At 47.1% G+C, this 21,835-nt stretch overlaps 1 protein-coding gene across 1 annotated transcript in view; it reads right to left on the minus strand.

The window, feature by feature from the left end:
• Positions 1-21,835, minus strand: part of WASF2 (WASP family member 2) — a 32,437-nt gene that overhangs the window by 7,766 nt on the left and 2,836 nt on the right. Inside the window, 5 exon segments of the mRNA XM_053998590.1 lie at positions 906-1,036; positions 1,803-1,920; positions 2,988-3,141; positions 3,636-3,770; positions 7,816-7,969. Coding sequence (XP_053854565.1) covers positions 906-1,036; positions 1,803-1,920; positions 2,988-3,141; positions 3,636-3,770; positions 7,816-7,945 — 668 coding nt within the window. The 5' untranslated portion in view covers positions 7,946-7,969.

Consider the following 21,835-nt stretch of genomic DNA (forward strand, 5'->3'; position numbering starts at 1 on the left):
ACTTAAGAGTGTTTTGACCAACTTGGACTTAAAGAACTTGCAGTTACACCGAGTATCATCAGTGGCAAAAACAGGAGATACTCAAAGATGCCAAAAAATAAGCTCGAGAATAGAGTATCAAAATGGAAACCGCAATGCCATTAAAATAAGTATTCAAAGCTGGAATAGTACTGAAAAGAGATTCTCATGCTTTCAGCGGACTCATTTCACTGTGGGGAGGGGGAACCACCCTATTTTTGGGGGCACTGGACCCCAAGTGAATCCAAATGCAAGAACACACTCACATGAGAAAAGAGAGGAGCAAGAAAATGGTGCTGTTGTGCTGCTCGATTCCCCTGCTAGAAACCAAACCTGTTCTCTTATTAAACTAAAAGCAAGTTTTATTTTTAGCTGGAGAGTGTGATTTAAAGAGAGATTTTTTTCTTATATGAAAGGAAGCTGCAAGGAAGAAGAGCATTGTGGGGAATTCGGTCTGCTTCCAGCCTTGCTGGTGTCAAAAGTTAAATGAATTCCCAAGCCAGAAGTGCTAAAGAGAGATCTGTAGCTTGAAATACTTGGATGGGGACAGCCCCCGCTTCAACTTTAGGGTGTGAAGAGCCATTTGTGAAATGTAACAAAGCCATCACACAATGGCACCTAGATGCCACCCTCGGCTGGGTGTGAGGGAAGGGCATTGCCCTGGGGCAGAGCCAAAGCTCCCAACACCTCTGTGCCCACAGGCAGCGAGAGCAGCCAGAGCCACCTTGTTCCAACCGTGCAGCTCCCTGATTTATTTGGCAAATTTTAGATCAGCAGGCGGATTTACTTTGGAGAATCTGATTAGTGGCAGTATTGATCTGTGAATCTGGAGGAGCTGCAGCACAGGGTGAACTGCATCCCAATCACCCAGCCCCCGACCTGCTTACCCAGCAGGACCATGTTTGTCCTTTGACTCGACAAATTCTTGTCCCATTTTCAGCTTCTCCCACTCCTCTTTCCGGGTTTTGATTTTCCGCGGATTCACATTTCCTCGGTTCGGATTCTCCTTTTTCTCTTTCTAAGAGAGGAGGAATCAAACACAAGCTTTATTTTGCTTTAAATTCACTGGGAATAGAGAGGAACAGGACAGACCTGGAGCAATTACAACAAGACACAGTCTCAAAGAGGATTTTTAGTTTACTTTCCTGATTGCTGCACTCTCCAAAGATCTTCCATATAAAAAAGCTAGAGCACAGATAACATAAAAAATGCCAGACAACATCAGGCTGCCCAGAGCAGCCCAGACACGATGCCATCATCACCCCCTGGCATAAGCAGCTTGAGGGCAGAGTAAAAGCTCGGTTTCCCAAATCTATTTAGGTTTTGGCCTCTGTGTTGAGACGTCCAAATTTCACCTTCGCCCTCATGGTGGTCAGTGTTCTGGGCTGCAATATGGGCACTTGCCCACAGAGAACTGGGCTTTAGATGAGCTCACTCAGAATTCTAACACACCCTACATCTCTCCTTTGTTATTTTTCATTGAGGAATCACAATCTGTTTTCATGCTTAATACTCCAGTTGCTCAAAAGCTAAATAAAGTACGTTAAGACTACATCTCTTATACTATGATATAATTTAAGGCCCAAAGACAGTGGCATTTGGAAAAACCAATTAGAGGTATCTTTGTTCTCTTTTTTTTAATTAACAAGGATGTGGATAAACCAGATAAAACTTCACTGAATTGATCCCATAGGAGTCCAAAAGTGCAAACCTGAGTTTTGAACAGCAAATTTGGAGTCCAAAATTTATTAACACTTCCCACTTCCTCCTCCTCCCTTCCTCACCCTATGTTTCCGCTTTTCCTTCATGATATCCTTGGTGTCCTGAAGCATTTTCTCCTTCCAAAGGTCGAAGAAATATGAAGGATCTGTGTAGAATTTAAGTGCCTCTTTGCCATCATCCCTGGAACAGGGGGAGGAAAAAACCACACAGACAAGAATCAGGTCACACGTTTCTTGGAAGGAAACACAAGGCACTATCTCAGATGAGAGTTTAGAAGTGCAGTGAGATGGTCACAAGTGCTGCTCTTGCCTCTGCCCCCATTTCAGAACAGGAAGAGACCCCCATCTCAGTCATCCCATCTCTCCCACATCCCACTCCTTCTGCCCTCACACAAACCCTCCATTACTCAGCACCTGAAGAGCTTAACTGCTATGAACAATCACCAGGAGAGCAGCAGGTCTCTCACTTCAACTCCCTTTTGTTTGTGCTGTATTTTGGTGTGAAAAAACCTCCTCCTCCAGCTCAGGAACCCTAAATCAGACCAGCAGCGTCCTTGAAGCTCCTGAGTGAGCGCACACAGACTCCCTCTCCTCCCACTTTGCAGTGCAGCCGCGTCTGGCAGGAGACAGCTGCCTCCAGCTATCTGTAATTACTTTTTACCTGCTCAGAAGATATTTATGGATGTGGGATAAGTCTCTGGATTCTGACCCCCTTTACTTCTACTACCTACAAGATGGAATCAAAGTGGGACTGCTCAGAACTGGTTACACAGCCAGTGTAGGTCCCACCAGATGTCTCAGAACAGGCAGTGGAGGCCACAGGAAGCATCACAGCAGCCTGCTGCACCCACCTGGGTGAGAGCCACCTCCAGGTGAATGCTCTGCATCTCACACTGTTTCTTTGGAAAGGAGCCATTGGGCTACGGAGGAGCACAAGGAAAATGCCTCATCTGCAGCACACCCAGCATGGTTCTGCAGAGCCAGCCACGCCTGGCCCCAAGGCACTCACAAAAGTGACAGCAGAAAACCAAAGAGATAATTTTCTAGCTACGTTCATTTGTATGACCTCAAAGGCAAAGTTTCACATAATCCAAAGGACAGAGATTTCCTGGCGGGTTTGTTTAGTGACTCAGTTTCCCAGTGGAAACAGCTACTTCAGTCCAGCACAGCATGGGGAGGGACCTCCCCGGCAGGTTGGGAGGAAGAGGTTTTTCTCTGCAAAGGAACAAGGAGGTATTGGAGCCCTACCTGTAAGGTGAGAGGATGTTGAGAGGTGGAGGGGTATTGCAGGTCCTGTAGGTTTCGAGGACAGGTACAGGGAGAGAATCTCTGTCAAAGAGCTTCTGGTCCTGAGTGGTGGAGCTTTTGAAGGCCTTCCTGGTGTTAATGCCTTGCAAGGAGACTGTAAGGAAGAGGAGAGAACAAGTGAAGAACAACTTGACCCAGGCCAACTACACTGAAGCCCAAGCAGTGAACATCTGATTTCAGTTGGAATTCTTGGCATGCTTTGCAGTTCTTAAGGTCAGGTTCCTTTTCCCAGAGATCCCTTGGGAAACCCATCAAATCTCCAGCGTGCTGCCAAGATCTACTGCTCCATCAACAGAGCTCTCCCTCGAGTGGCCCATGGGCTTTGGAAGCCCTGTGACCAAGTTCAAGCAATTCATCCACTGCCACCCAACTGCTGGAGAGCAAGTTCCCACATGGAGAGTCACTGAAGAGCAAAGCCAAAACAGCTGTCCAAGTGCTCTATTGGGAGGCAGGGAAACAGTCCCTCTCAGCTCCAGAGAACACACTCCAACACCCATGGCAGTGTCATGCTGGGCTCACGGTGCTGAACCAACCATGCTGACTCAACGAGAACCTTCACCATGCTCAGCCTGTGCTCCACTCCATTACCTTCCTCCTCTTTGGGATCCAGCTGAGTGACTTTGACTTGCAAGCGGTCAACTCTCTCGACGAGAATGCTCACCCGAGAGGCAAAGGTGTTGGCTTGAGTAAACAACTCTCCAAATATGTCTTCTGCAGATTTACCTGCAATATTAAAATGTCCACATTACCCTTATGAACCACATCAGACCATACTCAGTCTCCCAGATTGTTTTCATGAAGAAAGAAAGAGAGAGAGAGAAAGAGAGAGAGAAAAAGAGAGAAAGAGAGAAAGAGAGAAAGAGAGAGAGAGAGAGAGAGAGAGAGAGAGAAAGAGAGAGAGAAAGAGAGAAAGAGAGAAAGAGAGAGAGAAAGAGAGAAAGAGAGAAAGAGAGAAAGAGAGAAAGAAAGAAAGAAAGAAAGAAAGAAAGAAAGAAAGAAAGAAAGAAAGAAAGAAAGAAAGAAAGAAAGAAAGAAAGAAAGAAAGAAAGAAAGAAAGAAAGAAAGAAAGAAAGAAAGAAAGAAAGAAAAAGAACCATTCTTCTTTTCAAGTTTGTCAGGGCTGAGTTTAACAACCAGGAAGAAAGCGCTTTGTTCCACCAAAACCTGACATTTCCAAGGGATCTTCAAGCAATAAGGAAACAATTGAGACACACTTTAAAGTCTATTAAAGTAACAAACTAAAGAGGGCTGACAACGCTACACTGGTCTGAATGTGGATGGATCTAAAGGTCCTGTAAGATTCTTTGCTGTTCTGTTTATTAGACAAGGAAATACAGTTAGATTTTTATTGCTCTGGAGAATCTCAAAGGCTCTCAGTCTCCAGCAGGCCTGCCTCCAGGGGAGCTGGCACACATTTACAAGCTCAAAGTACTCTGGAAGTAGAGAGCAGACCCAGTCCTGGATTCTAAAGCTGGAGCTGAAACCACAGCTGACAGCACTGACCCTGCTGTTCCTTCAGGTGGCAGTGTCTGAAAAATTGATGCATTTACATTGATTCTAAATCATAACCAAAGAGGAACTTCTCAATCAGGGACATTCTCTCTGGAACACCCTGGAATACCCAGTGGGCTGCTATGATAAGCACCATCCATGGTTTGGGCCATGAGAGCACCCAGGGCTCAGATCAGGAACTGCATCACTCACAGGAGCAACAAGAACATGGCCCCGTCCTTAGGAGTTTAATACCTACAGTGCAACAAGAGACAGGTAGACAGAGGTGGGAGACCTGGAAGAAACCCAAGAACTTTCACCGAGTCCTGCTTTTTTGTTCTGCTCCCAGGCACAACCCAAGACAGGGAGCCCCCACCACTGAGGACAGCGTGGAGCAGAGCAGACTTGGCACGGACTGCAGACATGGGCCCGTGGTGCTCCCACTGATGGGAAACATTTCCAGCCATGGCAGCTGAGTACAAGGCTGCTCCCAATAAGCAGTCTGGTTTTGAAGTGCATCATCATATGGTCAACAGTTTGTTCTGGAATCTGTTACTCCTAAAGATCCTCTCCGACACTCAGGAAAGAAAAACCAGTTGGAAGTCTAATTTCAACAACAATTTTGGAAAATGTGGTTGTCTACAGAGTCAGAGAGACAAAACACCCCTTGCACAAGGCAAGGCGAGGGCATCCCCCAAAGCCCAGCTGCACAAACACACCCAGCTATCTAACCTGACATATCAACTCCTTGTTCCTGCCAAGCACAGGGAACAATCCAGGTTAAAATTCAACCTTCTCCACCCCTTCTGGTGGCAATGCCAGGTCCAAGTGTTTGTAGAAAGCAAATGCTGAAGGTTAACTTCAACTGACCTCATTCTTCCACCCTTCTAGACAATGCAGACTCCGCATATGCTCAATTAACAAACCCAAAATCATGAGAAGGATTTTATGTTTGGAGATCTAAGGCCAGGTAGCTCTCGTTGTAGCCATGTTTCATGAAGCAATCTCCATTTTCAACATCAGCACAGACCAGCTCTCCTATTTGACCAAAGAGAGTAAAAATTTATCTGTGGGAAAATGCGAAACCTTCCAGCAACAGCTCAAAAAAAGAAAAGTTGAAATTTTGTTTGTACTTTCACAAGAAATGAAAAACAATTCTGAATTTCACAAGGAACTGCAACAAGCACTAGGGGAAAATTAAGTCTTTGGTTTGCAAAGTATATTTCAAGTATAAAATAATATATAACAGCATTTTCTATACTGGTTTTGACCCTGAAGAGAGAAGAAGAGATGGTCTGTGTTCACTTGCCTGTGTAAGTGCACCTGGAGTTATCACCCAGCATCTCACACGTCGCCTGAGCTTCACAAACACTTTTAGATGGGGTAAAACGGAGATTAATTTTTTAGTTTAGTTACTTTGACTGCAAAAGTGCAGCTTACAATCAGAATTATCTTTGTCATGCACTGGCAGGAAGACAGACGGCATGATTTAATAGGTCCTTCCATCTTTAGCTTGTGGATTCTGTAAAATCACACAAAACCGTGCAGTCGACTTATACAAAGTGCTCCCAGCTGCGATAGTAACGAAGGGTAAACTCACTGGAATATGAAAGTTTGACAAGATTTATGTTTGCATCTTTGTAAAGAGACTGTGGTGCACCAGGCATGGCTGATTATTCACTTGACAGGGCTGTCACAGCCTACTGAACCTGCTCTAAGTTCCTGTAATAGTCAAGGTACAAGGAGAGCGAGAATTTGTTTTTTGGAGAGAGGAAAGGGCGGGGGGCAGGAGTTTGGTCATTTGGGTGCAAGCGTAGTCTAAACATTGCTTTATTTAAAATACTGCTGACCCTGGGGAAGTGGAGGGTGCTCAGCATTTCCCTCCCACCTGCCCTGCTCTCACACCAAGTGTCAGCAGGAGGCACCTCTCCTCAGTTTCCCCCCCAGGTACCTGTGACTAGTCCAGCAGCTCACACCTTTTCCCCACATCCCCACATCCCAGCTCCCAGGGTACCTTCCCAAAGAAGAAACCAGGCTGTGATTTGGCTCCCAGCGCTTCAGAAGCAGAGCAGCTTTGAGTACCTGTGCAAAGAAGGTCTAAACCTGTGGGAACTGGCCAGGGCTGTCACACTAACCCAGAGCGTGTCTCTGAACAGGGATGAGCCTTCCCTGCAGCTGGGCTTTGCACAGCTTTACTGCCTCCTTCCTCACCATTTCACATGCACGAGATGGATTTCACTCACACTGCACAACCGTCTTGGCTACCAGACCTAACAAATGAACAACGAGGGCCAGTTGAACGCGAACAGAGAGCCTGGTCTCGCCTGTGCAGTGACATTTCTCCAACCTAACAAAATGTGACACCGACTGGCAGCAAACACGGGCCCAGATTTCAGTGACAGCCATGGTTTGCACTGCTGGGAAGAGGCTGCACCCAAATTTTGCCTGCCACATGGCGGAAGACAAGGGCTTGCTTTGCAGAGCAAGCAGAAGGGCTTGCAAACACCCCAGAGAAGCTAAACAATAGATTAATTTGATTATCAAAGTCTTGCTTCAAGGACAAAGGTGGTTAATCAGAACCCAGAGCATTTCAACAGAGTATGGAGTAATCCCGAAGAGACCACAATTAACTCTTCATTTCTCCTATGGCATGTAGGCCTGTGTTCTCCCTCCAGCTTTTCCAAGGCTATGGGTCAGCCCACTGGAGAGCTGAGCCAGGCATCGCTCCAGCTCACGCTGCCATTTGAGTGAGCAGCCCCAAAGTACCGATGCTCTGGAGGCACCACTTGGCTCAGACAGGTCTTTGGGTCTCACAACGCAGCAAATAGCAGCAGGGGCAAAGTGGAGCTTCTGCGTGGGGGCTTTAATTATCTTTCATTAAAAATAAGACTACTGACATGGTGTAGATTCAACAGAGTCAAGCTCCATTTAGTAGCGCATGCAATTAGAGGCACGTTCTCTGACATAAGATCCTGCCTGCTCCAAGAGCCTCCCATTTTACAAGCCTGAGTTGTGCTCCATCCTTCCATATGCAGTTGCACTGCAGCCTCTCACATGCACACACACATACACACACCTCCCTCCACATTTTCTCTTAGATAGGAAGGCAGTGGGACCAGGGATATGAAATTAGCACCAGATTTCTTTAGGAAAACATTTTAGCATTACCCAGGGAAGGCAGATGGGGGAGAAATAGGAACACGAGAGTAGAAAGGGAGCTAAATAAAGAGCAGTAGCGACTCCTGAGGGCAACGCGCAGGCTCGCCATGGTACTCACTCAGGCTGCCCAGCTGTCGAATGACATTTGCCAGGGTGATGTTGGTCACGCATTCCAGCTCGCTCGGAACGCTAGGCAACGTCTGACGGCACAGGTGCCTTGGCTCAATGTTCCTCGTTACTAATGGCATGGTGGACCTGCTTCAGGCACTGTTCTGAAAGATGAAAAACAACCCAAAAAAGAAACAGGAAAGGATTACTCAACCGCAAATTCCAGGCACACCAGAGCCATGGTGTTCGTTTTTCCTGCTTTCAAACGGCTTTACTTATAAGCCTTCTTTCTCCCGCTCCCCACCCTGAGAAAACTGGTTCATCAGAAATAAAGATCCTCCTGTTCTCAGACTTGCAGTGGCAGCAGAGCCCCACCAGCCCAGGTACAGAGGCAGAGATGGAGAACTCCACATCTTCGCCCACACTGCCAGTGCTGCTGCAGCCGTTGTTCCCTTCCTACCTGCCCGGAGCCTGGACAGGGCTCCTGCCTCCCGCGCTCACACAGCGCTTGGCACGACTCTTATGAGCTCTTCTTCGGAAACATTTCCAACTTGCAATCAATAGTTGCTTAAACCATGGAGGTGAAGACAGATGTTATTACACAAAAAAAGAAAGAACAAAACAGGCTTCTCCCAGCATGCCAAAGCACACATCGTGCCTCCCTCCTGGAGCAGCACAAGGGGCTCTCCTGGAACAACAGGAAGCGCTTGCAGCTGACCAGGAAACTTTCTGGTGACTGTTCCTTATCCTGAAGGCTGCACCCCTCTTCCCTTGGTAAATCCCCCGGAGATGAGGTTTACACTGGACCATTGTTTTCGTGCTAGAGCAGTTAAAGGTTGAGGGAGCTCTAATCAGGATGCAGGACTGGAGTGTGCTCAGAGGCAAGTCAGGACTGATTGTACAACAGGCAGGACAAACTTCCAGTTCTTTAAAAAACTAATAAAATAAAAAACCTGGAGAAAACCTAAGTGTCTGGAAGTTATGCTTTGGACACTTTTATGTGCAGGTCAGTGTCTTGAACTAACAAAAATCTCCTTTGCTAACAGGCCCAAATGTTTAAGCATCAAACAGCTCCAGCTCCAAGAAGGAGAAGGAAAGCTGCATGACCAGCTCACTAGAAGGAGCATCATACATGCCTGAAATCTTTAGGACTAAGTGAAAGCAAATACATCCCAAGTTCTTGATTAATTTAGAAGGGAAAAGAATCACTTTTCTAGGTCAGCTGAGGAACAACCCAAGAGAAGCAGGCAGCTCCCATGTGATAGGCATGCGGATCTGCTCGGGTTGGGTGTAAAAATAAAACAGGAAGCGAACAGCTTGGGGAACATGGCTTCCTGTCACCACCAGCAAAAACCCAAGAACCATAAAAAATCAGCTGTTTGCTCTTGACTTTGAGCCACCCTTTGATAGTCTCTGTGGCAGCTGGCAGCTTATCTTTGAGGTCCAGGAGTCCTTCCTGGATGCTTTTCTATCAGGGTGTTAAGAGGAAGAAGTGGGCATTATCCCTCCTAATTACCTGAGAAGCCAGATTTTGAATTGCTAAATTTGACCCATTAAGGCAGAGGAGTTCAAGAGCCTCACCACCGGGCGCTGGGATATCTCCCAGACAAGCAGATGTAGGTTGCTGCCATTTTGCAACGCCTCTACATGAGGGATTTCACAGCATCTCAGAATGCCAGGATGGTTTGGGTTGGAAGGGACCTTAGAGCTCATCCTATTCCAACCTCCTGCCACAAGACCAGGCTGCACAAAAAGGGTCCCCAAAACGGAACACCTTATTGAACAGGGGAGCTGGATCTGCATCCAAATAAATAAAAGCAAGACCCTTTGAGAATCGAGTCCGTGTTGTTTTTCCCCGTGTCCACTGCAGCCATCAGTAACTGCTGGGATATTTAAAGAACAGGGTGAACTAAGGAAGGGCTCTGACCTTCCCTTCCCAACACTCCGTGTTTTATCGATTCCAGCCCAAGCCCTACAATCTTTTGTCAGCTTTAGTGCTTCATGCCAGACAAACTTTCCCAGCTCCCCCCAGACTGCAGTCTGCACCAACAAGCAGCTCTCATAAACAAGGCAGCATTTGCAGGCTGCCTGCATCCAGCTTCTCCCCTGTGCTTCCCCAGGGCTTGGCCAGGGAGCACACACGGTGGGATCTGCAGAGCTGACTGGACAGCCTGGCTGGAAACCTTCCAAGGTGGAGGACAGACAGAGGGAAAACAGCAACAGGAAAAATAAGCCTGGAAGTGGGGGATGAGATGTGAGTGTTCTGTATAAAAGGAGAGTAAAAAAGCCCCCAGGATGATGGGTAGCATGGTTGGATAAATGCAGGTAACACCGATCTCTGCAAAGATGGAGAAAACAGGGCAGACAGAAAATGAGAGCAGTGCCTCCAATACAAAAAAAAAAAAAAAAAAAAAAAAAAAAAAAAAGGCTCTGAATACATTGCCTGTATAGAGACACCCCAAAAGTGTTTGCCTTCAAAGCATGTTTTGAAAGTAAAAGCAAGGAGTAGTGGTGAGAAGTGCTTTTCTTAAAAGAAAAACTAAGAGCACACCTACAGCACAAATTTGCACTGGCGCAAGACAGCAGAGATAAAGGCTAAGCAAAAGGCTCCCTTTATAGCCCAGCTCATCCTCCCAGCCACCCCCAGCCTCCCAGCCACACTCCATTGCAGAAGGAGAGTTTTGCCCTCATGATCACAGCAGCATTTCCCGAGGCCATGGGGACAGCTCTGCAGCCCCTAAACCCAGCCAGGATCCAGCAAACAAAGGGATTAAATTAACCCTGTGGAGCATCAGAGATGATCAAGGCAGGAAGGGCAGGACGGGCTGTGGACAACCATCCTGTTCTCCCAGCTTTTGGGTAAGAGCCATTTTAAAGCAAAAATTCCTCTCTTCCGAGCAGAAGGATGAGGAGCTTCAAGATTTTATGAAGGAAATCTGGGACCTGCAAAAAGAGCGGGTGATGCCCCTACAAGAAGACTGTTAAGACCTTGCATTTTCCTGGAGTGTTTGGAGGGTAGGGATAAAGATAACACCTAATGGGCTCCTGTAAAACCTTCATGCCTCCTGAGTAGGTGGGACAAAGATTAATAGTGTGGATTGGAAAATAAGTGGTGTATTTCAAAAGCAGGAGTCAGGTAGGGTAGAAAACCAGGTGTGGAGAAGGGGCAAGGTATGAGAGCAAAGGGGGAAGAGGAAGCAAAACACTGGAGGCAGCACAAGGCATGAGCTGGGGGCAGGGAGGGAGGAGATACAGTAAATAAAAGAAGGGAGAGAGCTAAAAAAGCTTTCTGGGAGGCTCATGCTCTTATTCTTTAAGAGAGTCATTAGGGAGGTGACTGACAGCACAGTGCCAAGCACGGGCCATCCAGAACTGCTTCACTTTCAGTGCTCAGGGCATGACAGCACAGCAGAATTGCACCCCGACTGGCCAGCTTGGTCATCAAGCATTAGTCACTGCCACATAACGACCACAGACCATATATTATAACTAAATCCTACCATTCAGATGCAACTTAAATGAATTGCAAGGCCGAAAATCCTTATCTCTGGGGCAAAGATTAGCATTTCTATTTGCTTATGAATGCTGGAGATTAGGTTTCTTTCAGGAATGTAGAGTTTTGGGGTGCAGACACTGTTTTTAAAGAAGCTGCAAGAATGACATGGGCACAGAGGAGTTGCCCTGATCCCAGTGTAACAGGAGAGGAGATCAAGTATATTAGAAGTAAAAGGAAACTGCCTCTAGAAACAGAAAACTCTGCAACAGATTTCTAATGAATATGGAAAACAAAGAAAGGCATCAAATTGAAACATGGTGAGAGGAAAGAAGTTCAGTGATCTCTGTTAGCTGGAAGAGCCCTAAGGAAAATCCACAAACCTTGCTGCATCAATCCACGTTCAAAAGACTCATCCTCCCAACCACTGTGCTTCACACCTTCTTAAAAACAAGGTAACAAATTATTTTCCTCTCCCGCTTGAACCAGACCCTTCCTACCTGTTCCCAAGCACTTCCTCTGAAGCCTCGAAGTTATGACTTGAATCACAGAAAGCTCCAAGAGCCTGGATGATGTTGTGAGAGCAGTGACTAAAAGCCAAACCATCTGAAAAGGCCCAGCTCTTCGCCCTGCAGCTCCTTTCCCCTTGCTGCCCCACCTACAGCTGGGCATTGCCAGGATGCCTCATAATTTCCCCTCTCCCAAAATGCTTACGCAGGCTCTGCCGAGCCCTGGCCTGCTCTAGCCCAGAAAAAAGTTTGCTGAGCACAAAAAAGCCCTGGAAGCTGAATTCACTGCTCCTACATTCCTACTGATCTTCCAGCCTCAACTGGCACCTTATTTCCAGGATTCATCAGGTTTTTGCTCCCCATCATCCTTCCCAACAACTCCTGTCCTTTCTCACTGCACACATCGTGGTCTTGGATGCCTCATGTTTTTCCAAGAAAGCAGGATCCATGAGTAGAGAGCTTCTTCCCGTGGCTGCTGATCTGACACCCTGCTCTTGCCACAATATGCTCTCACCTTGAACATCCTGCTCACCAGCTTTTAAGAGGATTCTGACTTTGGCAATTAGTTCTGTAAATACTCTTGGGCATTGGGGAACAAGCATGGCCCAGCACAGGCTCGAAAAGGGGGAAAAATGTGTGACTTGCAATTCTTGCCTTTCCGAATCCAGCAATTTAAGCAAAGCCAAGGTAAAACCAAGATAAGCGTGCTGCTCCAAGATTTCTTATCAGCAAGCCATCGACCGCTCTCCCCATGAGCTCTGCTGCAGCAGATCACTCAGGAATCCCAGTTTTGGATTAGAATCAAGTACAATTGGTTTGTTTCAAACAAAACTGCCGGTCCATAAACCCCTCGCACAAAGCTGTGTCTTATTGACTATTTTTAATAAATAGGGCTGGCACAGTAAAATTGAACAATTGCTAGGAACAATAAAGGAGACAGACTTTGATTACAACTACTGAGAAGCAATACAGGGATGTTTTAGCATTGAGTACTTGCTTTCCAAGGTGAGTTCTGTCAACTGAAAACAGTGACTCGGAGCAAATACTCCTTAAAAAGTGGTTTGGAGCACAGCAGAAAACAGCACTGCACAGCAAGAGAGGAACCAGACCTGGTTTCTGGGTTTTTTTTTGTAGAGCAGGCAGATAGCACAGTCACTGTGGTGGTGCAGAGGAGAAGGCAGGCAGGACTCCAAGGCGAGCCCTGCGGATGCAACGCACACAAAGAGCTGTAAATAACAGGTGAGGTGGAGGGAGAGATCTGGCAAGGTTCTCCTCATTGGTATTTGACCAGTTAGCATAGCGTTACTGGGAGTCACCTGGGTAATTCCCCGCTCAATGCGACACACAACCTCTTAGATCAGGGACCATCTGCAAATAAATCTGGACCCCAGCAGTGAGATCATCTGTCATAGTGTCTGGTGTAGCACAAAGCACCTAAGGAGGGCAGAGCGCTTTTTTTGGGAAAGGGAAGGGAATTTAGGCTTGATTTCCAAGTACGTCAGGGTGACCAACCACCCTGCCCTCGGCAGGGCTTACAAAATCCTCTGCCTGGACACAAACAGGCAGCACAGTCAAGGAGACCAAGCCTTCAGCTAAGTGCTTCGGAGAGCCGCCTCTAGGAGTGCCCATCAGGGGACTAGGCACACCAGCAGGTCTGGGAATGAGGGGGAAAGGAGATAATCAGATCTGAAATTCCCATCAGTATGAAATAAGACTTAACTCAGTAGCTTGCCAACGCAGACCGACTGTTCTTTCTAATGTCTGTGACAACTCTGCTTCAAATTTCAAGCTTCTCTCAGCAGTAACTACTCCCCCATGTAGCTGTAATGGCCAGAAAGAGACTGGCTTTTATGTAACCCCAAAAGACTTGCAGAAAGGGAAGCAGCAGCCACACACACACACAGGGAGAACTGAGGGGGGAAAAAATCAGCAGAAGGCTCTGCTGAGTGCTCAGGGCTATATCCAAGCTCACAATGCAGCCACAGAGAAGTGGGATGTGGCAATCAGAAATGCTCCAGTTCCATGCTCTGAGAGAGACCCAGCAATCAGTGCTGCATCCGAGCAATAGGGAGCGAAATTATAGAGCAAACTGCCATGTGATGCCACAAACTACTCCATCCTGCCAGCTGTAACAAGTATTCATTCCCAAAAATGCATCACAGGCTCATCTGTCATTACCAGCCCAGCCTGCCAGCAGCTGAGCAGGAGTCAGCAGTGAAGGGCAGCTGCAGGGCTGCTTCCTTTCACAGTGGTCTATTCTCCCAAAAAACCACGGGGGAGATGGACGGGTAAAATCCCCCCAGGCGCAGTGGAAAACATCGCCCACCATCTCTCAGCAGCCGGTGGGATGGGAAGCACACGCTGTGTTTTCACCCACCACCACACAAAAGCTCTCCTAAAGCAGGATCTACTGAAAATCCAGAACCTTTGGGAGAACACACTTAGCTGATCACAAAAATCCACATCCGCAACCCCTCTGTGTACTAATAACGCACTTCAATCACCAAATGGAGAACTCTGCGGGCCTGATGTGCCGGTGTTATGAAAGAGGATGTTTGGGCAATAACGTGGGGCAAGAGCAGTGCTGCCCTTTTCCACAGCCCTGCTCCGACAGTGGGAACGTCAGCCCTGCTCCCGCAGCATAACCAGGACTGTACAGCGTGCAGTCCTTGACACACGGAACATCCAGCCCGCTCCAATCCCAGAGTAAAAATAAACCTTTTTTTTTCCTCCCCTGCCTTTCCCCCCCCCCCTCCAGTCTGCTGGCTCTGAAAAATGCAAAAGAGGCTCAGAAAGCCATTTTCTGCGGGTTTTTTTGTCTGGCTCATGCATTATCATCATCATTTACTGCCCTCAAGGGGATTGCACAGGTGTGACTGAAAATTTGGCTCTTCCTTTTAAACTTTTTGTTATCAGCTTTGCTGAAGATGATCTTGCTGGAATAAATACCAGGCTGCTCTCCTGGAGAGGGACTCGCTCAGAGCTGTTGTCAGAAATCTGTCTGGGGGTGGAAGGATGGGGGTGTCACTAATGGGGAACATACAGATCCTCCTGGCTTCTGCTGGAGTGCTAATAGAGCCAGTAGTTTGACCTAGACTTTTATTTTTTAATTCCTAAGAAACAAACCATTGCACTAATTAATGTTTCCATTCATTTAGCTGAAAAACAAGTTAAACAAAGAGGGTCACCTGGTGTTCCTATCAATACCTGATTAGGATACAGGGAGAACAAATGCATTTAAATAAAACTCTAGAAGAGATGTGACAAGAGAAAGGCAGTTTAGCTCAATTAAAGAGAGCTGTCACAGGGACTTGATTCTCAGAATATAGAACTATTGATTAAACAGGAATTAAAGCTCCAGAACAGAAAGGTTTCAAGGTCTTTGCTGTGAGGGTATACATCAGGAGAGAGAGGCAGGACTCCTTCAGCGCCACAAGAGCTCTGGCTTTGTTGCTTCCTAGGAAACAGGAGCAGCAAAGGGAGCAGAATGCTCTCTGCTAAACCTGTGAATAATTTGGGCAAGGATACAAGGTCAGTGACAACACAGAGCGGCATCACTAGCGTCAATCAACAGGTAGCTTTGGTGTACTTGGGTATTGAAAGCACACAATAGGTTCTAAAACATTTCAGGAGTATGTAGGGAGAGGCCTGGGCAGGTTTCAGTCCTAGAATCCCACAATCCTAGAATGGTATGGGTTGGAAAGGGCCTTAAAGCCCATCCCATCCAACCCCCTGCCATGGGCAGGGGCACCTCCCACTGTCCCAGGCTGCTCCAAGCCCTGTCCAACCTGGCCTTGGGCACTGCCAGGGATCCAGAGGCAGCCCCAGCTGTTCTGGGCACCCTGTGCCAGAGCCTGCCACCCTGACAGGGAAAGACTCCTTCCCAATTTCCCACCTAACCCTGCCCTCTGGTAGTGGGAAGCCATTGCCCCTTGCCCGATGTCCCCCTTCAGCTCTCTGGGAGCCCCTTTAGGCACTGGAATGGGCTTTAAGGTCTCCCTGGGTCCTTCTCCAGGCTGGACATTCCCAGCTCTCCCAGCCTGTCCCCAGAGCAGAGGGGCTCCAGCCTTCAAAGCATCTCTGGACTCGCTCCAACAGGTCCCCATCCTTCCTGTGCAGAGCACCCCAGAGCCGGAGGCAGCACTAGAGGTCACCAGGGTGCAACAGAGGGGCAGGATTTTCCAAGCCTCACAGTCAATAACAGTGCTGAGTTCACTTCAAAGGGTCTTGACTAGAAGAGACACCATGTAGGTGGGAAGGCCAGCAGTGCCCCTGCCCATAGCTGCCCGTGCAGGTCCAGCAGGAGCTCCTGGCTGCAGGGATGCCTGCGCAGAAGCCCAGTCCCACTGCCAGAACGGCAGGGCTGCTGCCTCCCTCCATCCCGGCCTGAACTCCCACTAATGAGCACAGCGCCTCTGCTCCCTCACTGCCTAGCAGCTCCCCAGCCAGAGGAAAGGTTTGTGTCTGTCGTGCTAACAAAGCCCAACTCACAATACAGCAGCACATTCTCATTCCTGGGCAGCGCTCGGTAATTAATATGGAAAGAGAGGGTGTGCTTTTTTCCCCCTAAATGACTTATTCGTTAAGTTCGAGCATATTTTAACCTTCCTTTTCAGCAGATAAACTCTGTCTCATTTGCAGCTAAGCTCAGCCTTCCCTTCTTTGCCACACGCTAAACTATTTTGATTAATGAAAGAGTAGGAACAAACCAGTTCCAAGTGTTTTCTATAGAGCTCAACTGCTCTTTCAGTTTCAACTCACGCCTAGATAATTATATCACAGCTCTGAGTGCCCCCACCCTTCTGCTGCACTTGGGGAATACTGGAAAGATAAGTCTTTTCTTAATTATTAAATGTAAATAGCTCATTAAATATAATCCAATTACTTTAATTGTAAGAAAAAGGAAGTAATTACAATATGTACATGTATTCTTGCCTGAACAGTTTTAATATCTTAAATGAATCTTTGCAGCATTAATATTTTAAGTCAACCTTTGACATGAGGGGAGGAAAAAAACAAGGACATTGACTCCCTGATATTTTCCAGAAGTGTTGGATCTGCAGGGATTTTGGTCACAAAAAACCGAGAGAACAGCCATGAGCATCTAAGTCAAAATGGTTTATAAACAGCATCTTAATAAAGTCAAAATAATACACAAGCTTTCCATTGTGGAGGGAAAAAAATAAATATATAAACACGATGCCACGTGAAGAGCCTGAATATGCTTTTGGGATCTCAGGAGCCCAGCAAGATGGGCACTGGTGCGAATGCGGGAGAACAGACAGGATCCCATCACACCAGTACGAAAAGCCATCATGTATCTGGGATTTTCCAGGCGGTTTTTCCCCACACCTATGGTTTGTCCTGTTCAAGGGTGGGGAGAAGAACCAGGGCTGGGGGAGAGGGGCCTCCTCCACATCTGGGATTACCCTGCTCTTCTACGGTAGTGTCCAGTGAGGTGATCCCACAGAAATGCTGAATGCAGCGTTTGTGTGTGCACAAGCCATCTGTGCAAGGCACAGGCACGGCCCAGGATCCCAGGCTGCCATTTGGGATTTGCAGGCAGAGCTGCAGAAAGCTGTGAGGAGCAGTCCTCTGGTTTTGCTCAACAGCATGACAATCCCTGGACTCACTTTCTCCACCCCTGCAGCCAGCAGGGACCAAACAATCTTCCAGCAGACTCCAGCAAGGCCCCACTGTTTCGATCAGCCCCCCTGGTCTGACAGAGTGGGGTCAGGTTTCAGCTTGGCTGTGGTGACAGATGCCTGTGAAATCTCCTTGGGACAGGCAGAAAAATATTCAGTTTAAACTGTAGTTGTTTCCATTTTGCATGTTCTGAGCCCAGCAGTGATCTCACCTTACGTAATCTCCAGTGCAAACTCCAGGCTCTGGACCATCCAAACCTATTCAAGGGTGTTTGAAACCATAAAATCCCAGAATGGAAAGGGTCTTAAAGATCATCTCATTCCACCCCCTGCCATGGGCAGGGACACCCTCCACTAGTCCAGCTTGCTCCAAAGCCCTGTCCAGCCTGGCCTTGGGCACTTTCACAGATGGGGGCTACTCTGGGCAGCCTGTGCCACAGCATCACCACCCTCACAGGGAAGGATTTCTTCCAAAAATCTAACCTAAACCTGCTCTTTCAGTTTGAAGCCACTCCCCCTCGTACCATCCTCCTGGCCCTTCTCCCCAGTCCCTCTCCAGCTCTCCTGGAGCCCCTTTAGGCACTGGAAGGGGCTCTAAGGTCCCCCTGGGAGCCTTCTCTTCTCCAGGTGAGCACCCCCAGCTCTCCCAGCCTGGCTTCAGCCCTCAGAGCATCTCTATGGCCTCCTCTGGACTCTCTCCAGCAGCTCCATGTCCTTGTGTTGGCGGCCCAGAGTTGGATGCAATACATCAGGTACTGGAGTACATGGGGAATCATCACTTTATTGAACTGATCTTTTTGGGAAAAGAGAGATTAGACCATATTTGGGATGCTAAGGATGCAGGCCTTTCTAGCCAAGCTTACCACAAGGTCTATAATAAGCTGCTTTATGGAAACCTCTCATGTGAAGCCAGCCCCTAGATGTAACCTCCTTGATACAATATTGAATTCTCAATAGCAACCAAAAGACTATTTTGTATAAGTTAATTACAGCCGTTTTTAATTTAGCTTGCAGAAGGGAAACGGCCAGTGATTTCATGCTGCCCTAGACAGAAGGTAAAGGTTTTCCACAAGCTGTGTTTATAGCTCTATGCTTTCCTCCAGCAAAGCACCGGCTCTGCAGCTGCTGGTATTGAAAGAACAGGATCTGGGTGTGTGCATGGTTCTCTCTCGCCTGGTTGGGTTTTTTTGCAGCTGCAAGGCCAAACCCATACGAGTGCGTGTGTGCTTTTTCTTATGGTGACAAAGGCAGGGTGGCTGAAAGGGAACTCGCTTCCGCTCTGGCAAGCACTCAACCATTTGCTGGGCTAAGGGGTGGTCGGGGAACTTTCACCCATCCATTCAGCCAAGGCCGCTATTCCCCCTCCCTCCCAATTAAATCCCATTTTTTGCACTCCATGCATGAACTGCAGCCACACCAATACATCAGATATTGTGGCTGATAGCCTCCTCTGAATGCCACTTAAAGCCCTCCAGTGCGGAGCGCTCTGAAAGCAAAGCTCATTCTTTGAGCGACAGAAAGAGACTTTTGCTATAGAGAGACCTGAAGTAAGACTCTAAGTAGTAGGAAAAGGGCATCCAGAGAAAGAGGAAATGAGAAATTAAAACCACATTCAATCTTATTAGTGGTAATACAATAGGTCAACAAGAGTACTTTGCACAACTCCCACAGCATGGGAACAATTTATGCGGAACTTGGAGCAGTGACACCAGCAAGTTTGGAGTTTACCAAAATCAGCAAATTTTGTCAGCACTATCTTAAAGTGCCCAGCTGGAAGGGGAGAGGGCTGGAGGGGGATAGTGCCTCTATGCCTTGCAGGGGAGTGCGCTTAGGAGATGAGAATGTGAGGAATACTCACACTCCTCTTTTTCCATCTGAAACATTTTCTCTCTCAAGGGATTTCCAGCATCTTATGAGCACAGCCTCTTTGAAGTGCTGCAAAGTGGCATTGCTCATCATTTCAGTAATGACAGTAAATAAGCTCCAGTATTTTGTTGATCCTTTTCCTTTTGCTTTACAAACAAAAGGTCAGAGTCATTAGCCCAGTTTGATGAGCGGGAAGAAATGGAGGCTTGGAAGAGGCAGTTTGCTCTGGAACATCGTTGGAAACATCCGTGAATGAAGAAGACAAGCCACAGAACTTTGGATCAGCCATGCTGAATCACCCAGCCTCCAGATACCCCATGTACTCTCTCCATCATGGCCAGGCATCAAATGCAGCAAGAAAAAGAGCATAGGAACAAGGCCAGCACAGAGCTAGAGCTCTCCATGCTGCAGCACCCCATTGAACCTTAAGACCATGTGGAAACAAACACAATCATTTAACTGTCCCTCATGGATTTCACTTCCCTAAACTGGTCTGATCAGTTCCTTAACTCATCTGAACAGTGTATCCATGAGATCATGGGGCAGCAAATCCCATATTTATTATGTTAGGTGAAAAGATACCTTTTATGCCCTTCACAATTCGGGGATTTCAATCTCAAATCTATGTGTGGCTTTGCTTCGCAAAGGAGCTGTTCAAATAAATTTGTCACCATTCACATAAAACAAACCCCTTCTGAGTAGAGGGTCTGCAGGCTCCATCTTCAAGACAGGCCTTGGAGCAACCTGTTCTATGGAAGCTGTCCCTGCCCATTGCACAGCAATGAGATGAGCTTTAAGCTCCCTTCCAACCCAAACTGTTCTGGGTTCTATGATCCAACACAAGAGAAGTGCTCAGCTCTTAGGGAGCACTTTCAGTAGGAACCAAACTCATGGTTTAAGTTTGATTTACAGCAGCAGTGAGAACAAACCACATTTAGCGGCCGGCTCTGTGTCTGACCCATTCTGGTCTGTGCACTGCTTCCAAGAGTAATGCAGGAGAACCCACACCTCACAAACAATTCAACAGCAAGCTGGGAACAGCTCACCTGAAGCAGTGACACAGCAACAGCCTCCCAGGCAGAACTTCCAGCCCTCAAGAACCAATGCCAACTGCTGCTGCCTCACGGGCATCTCCCGCCTTCCTCTCTCAGCATCACCAGCATCCCTTAGAGTGCCACTTCTCCCCAAAAAGTGTCTGGGATACTGCAGTGGAGAGGAGTTGACAGAGCAGACACTGAAGGAACAGAGCAGGTCACCACTGACCCATTTATGAGAGATCCATCGAGCTTCCTGGTGCTTTGAATTCCTTCATCAAAGCCCCTGGCAGAAGCATAGTTGAGATATCTGAGCTCCATCACTTCTCCAGCAGCAACCTAACACCAGAGAGCTTTCCTGCAATTTCAGGAATTAGGGTAGGATCTAGACGAACTATTTCCCAGGCCCATTACTGTGGGGAAAGAGGTGGGATGGAGAATGTGATTAACAGCTCACGCTGCTTGCTCAAGAAAATAATGTGGAAGTTCATATTTAAGTTCTTCTGGAAAGAGACCTCCCCTCCTACTGCCTCCCAGGCAGGGAAAAAAATATCCTGCAAACATTCAGATGGAAAAAGAAATGTCATATAAATGAGAATTAGGCCTGAATCTGATCACCTTCTACCAAGCACTCCCTCCACAGTGAAGCCTGATCTGCCTCCCGTCCTCAAAAAAGAACCAACACATCTTTTTATTACACAGAGTTGCAAAAATACAAAAGGAAGTAAATGTCACCAGGGTAGTTCTGTTCTGAGCAGTCATTTGCTTATTACCCAGAAGCCATTGCTACATGCCTTTTTTAATCCCATGTTTATAAATACCTAAAGTATTTAAATAAATGTTAATCTGCAGTAACTAAGGCCCTGATCTCACAAATATTTATCCTTGCACAGTGAGAATAAACACTCAAATACACAAATTTCTTACTACAGATCCCATTTCAGCCAGAGTGTTGTTGAAAACAGTAACACAGCAGAAGACAGGCTGGGGAAATAGCTGTATTTTGCCTTCCTGGGTTTTCAGAGTGTGTCACTTTTGGGTTGTTTCCTGTGCATTTGTTGTAGAAACTGTAGAAAGGAGCAAGGGCAGAGCTGAGCCAGCGGACAGGGCTGGTTGTGGCTGTTGGAACCCTCAGAAAGAGCTTTTGGCAGTTTTTTTTCCTGGTGTCCTATTCTGCATGAGGACAGCAGGAACTTTATCCACAGCACATGCAAACACAATCGCTATTCAATCCCTTTCCTGGTTTGTGACTGACTCATGAGCAACGTATTTTGCTCAGCTGAATGACCAAGGGCTCAGTATTATCATCAAACCAAACAGAGGCAAACCCAAAACCTTGCATCTAAAGTTATTAGATATTTTGAGTCCAGAAAACCCACTGAGAGAAACTATCTAGACGGCTTAAAGCCAAGTCTTAACACTTGCTGAAATCTTCTTTATTACAATCTGTCAAAGAAAACTTGAATTTTTGAAAAACACTAAT

Source organism: Vidua macroura, chromosome 25 (genome assembly GCF_024509145.1).
Source record: "Vidua macroura isolate BioBank_ID:100142 chromosome 25, ASM2450914v1, whole genome shotgun sequence".
Lineage (NCBI taxonomy): Eukaryota > Metazoa > Chordata > Aves > Passeriformes > Viduidae > Vidua > Vidua macroura.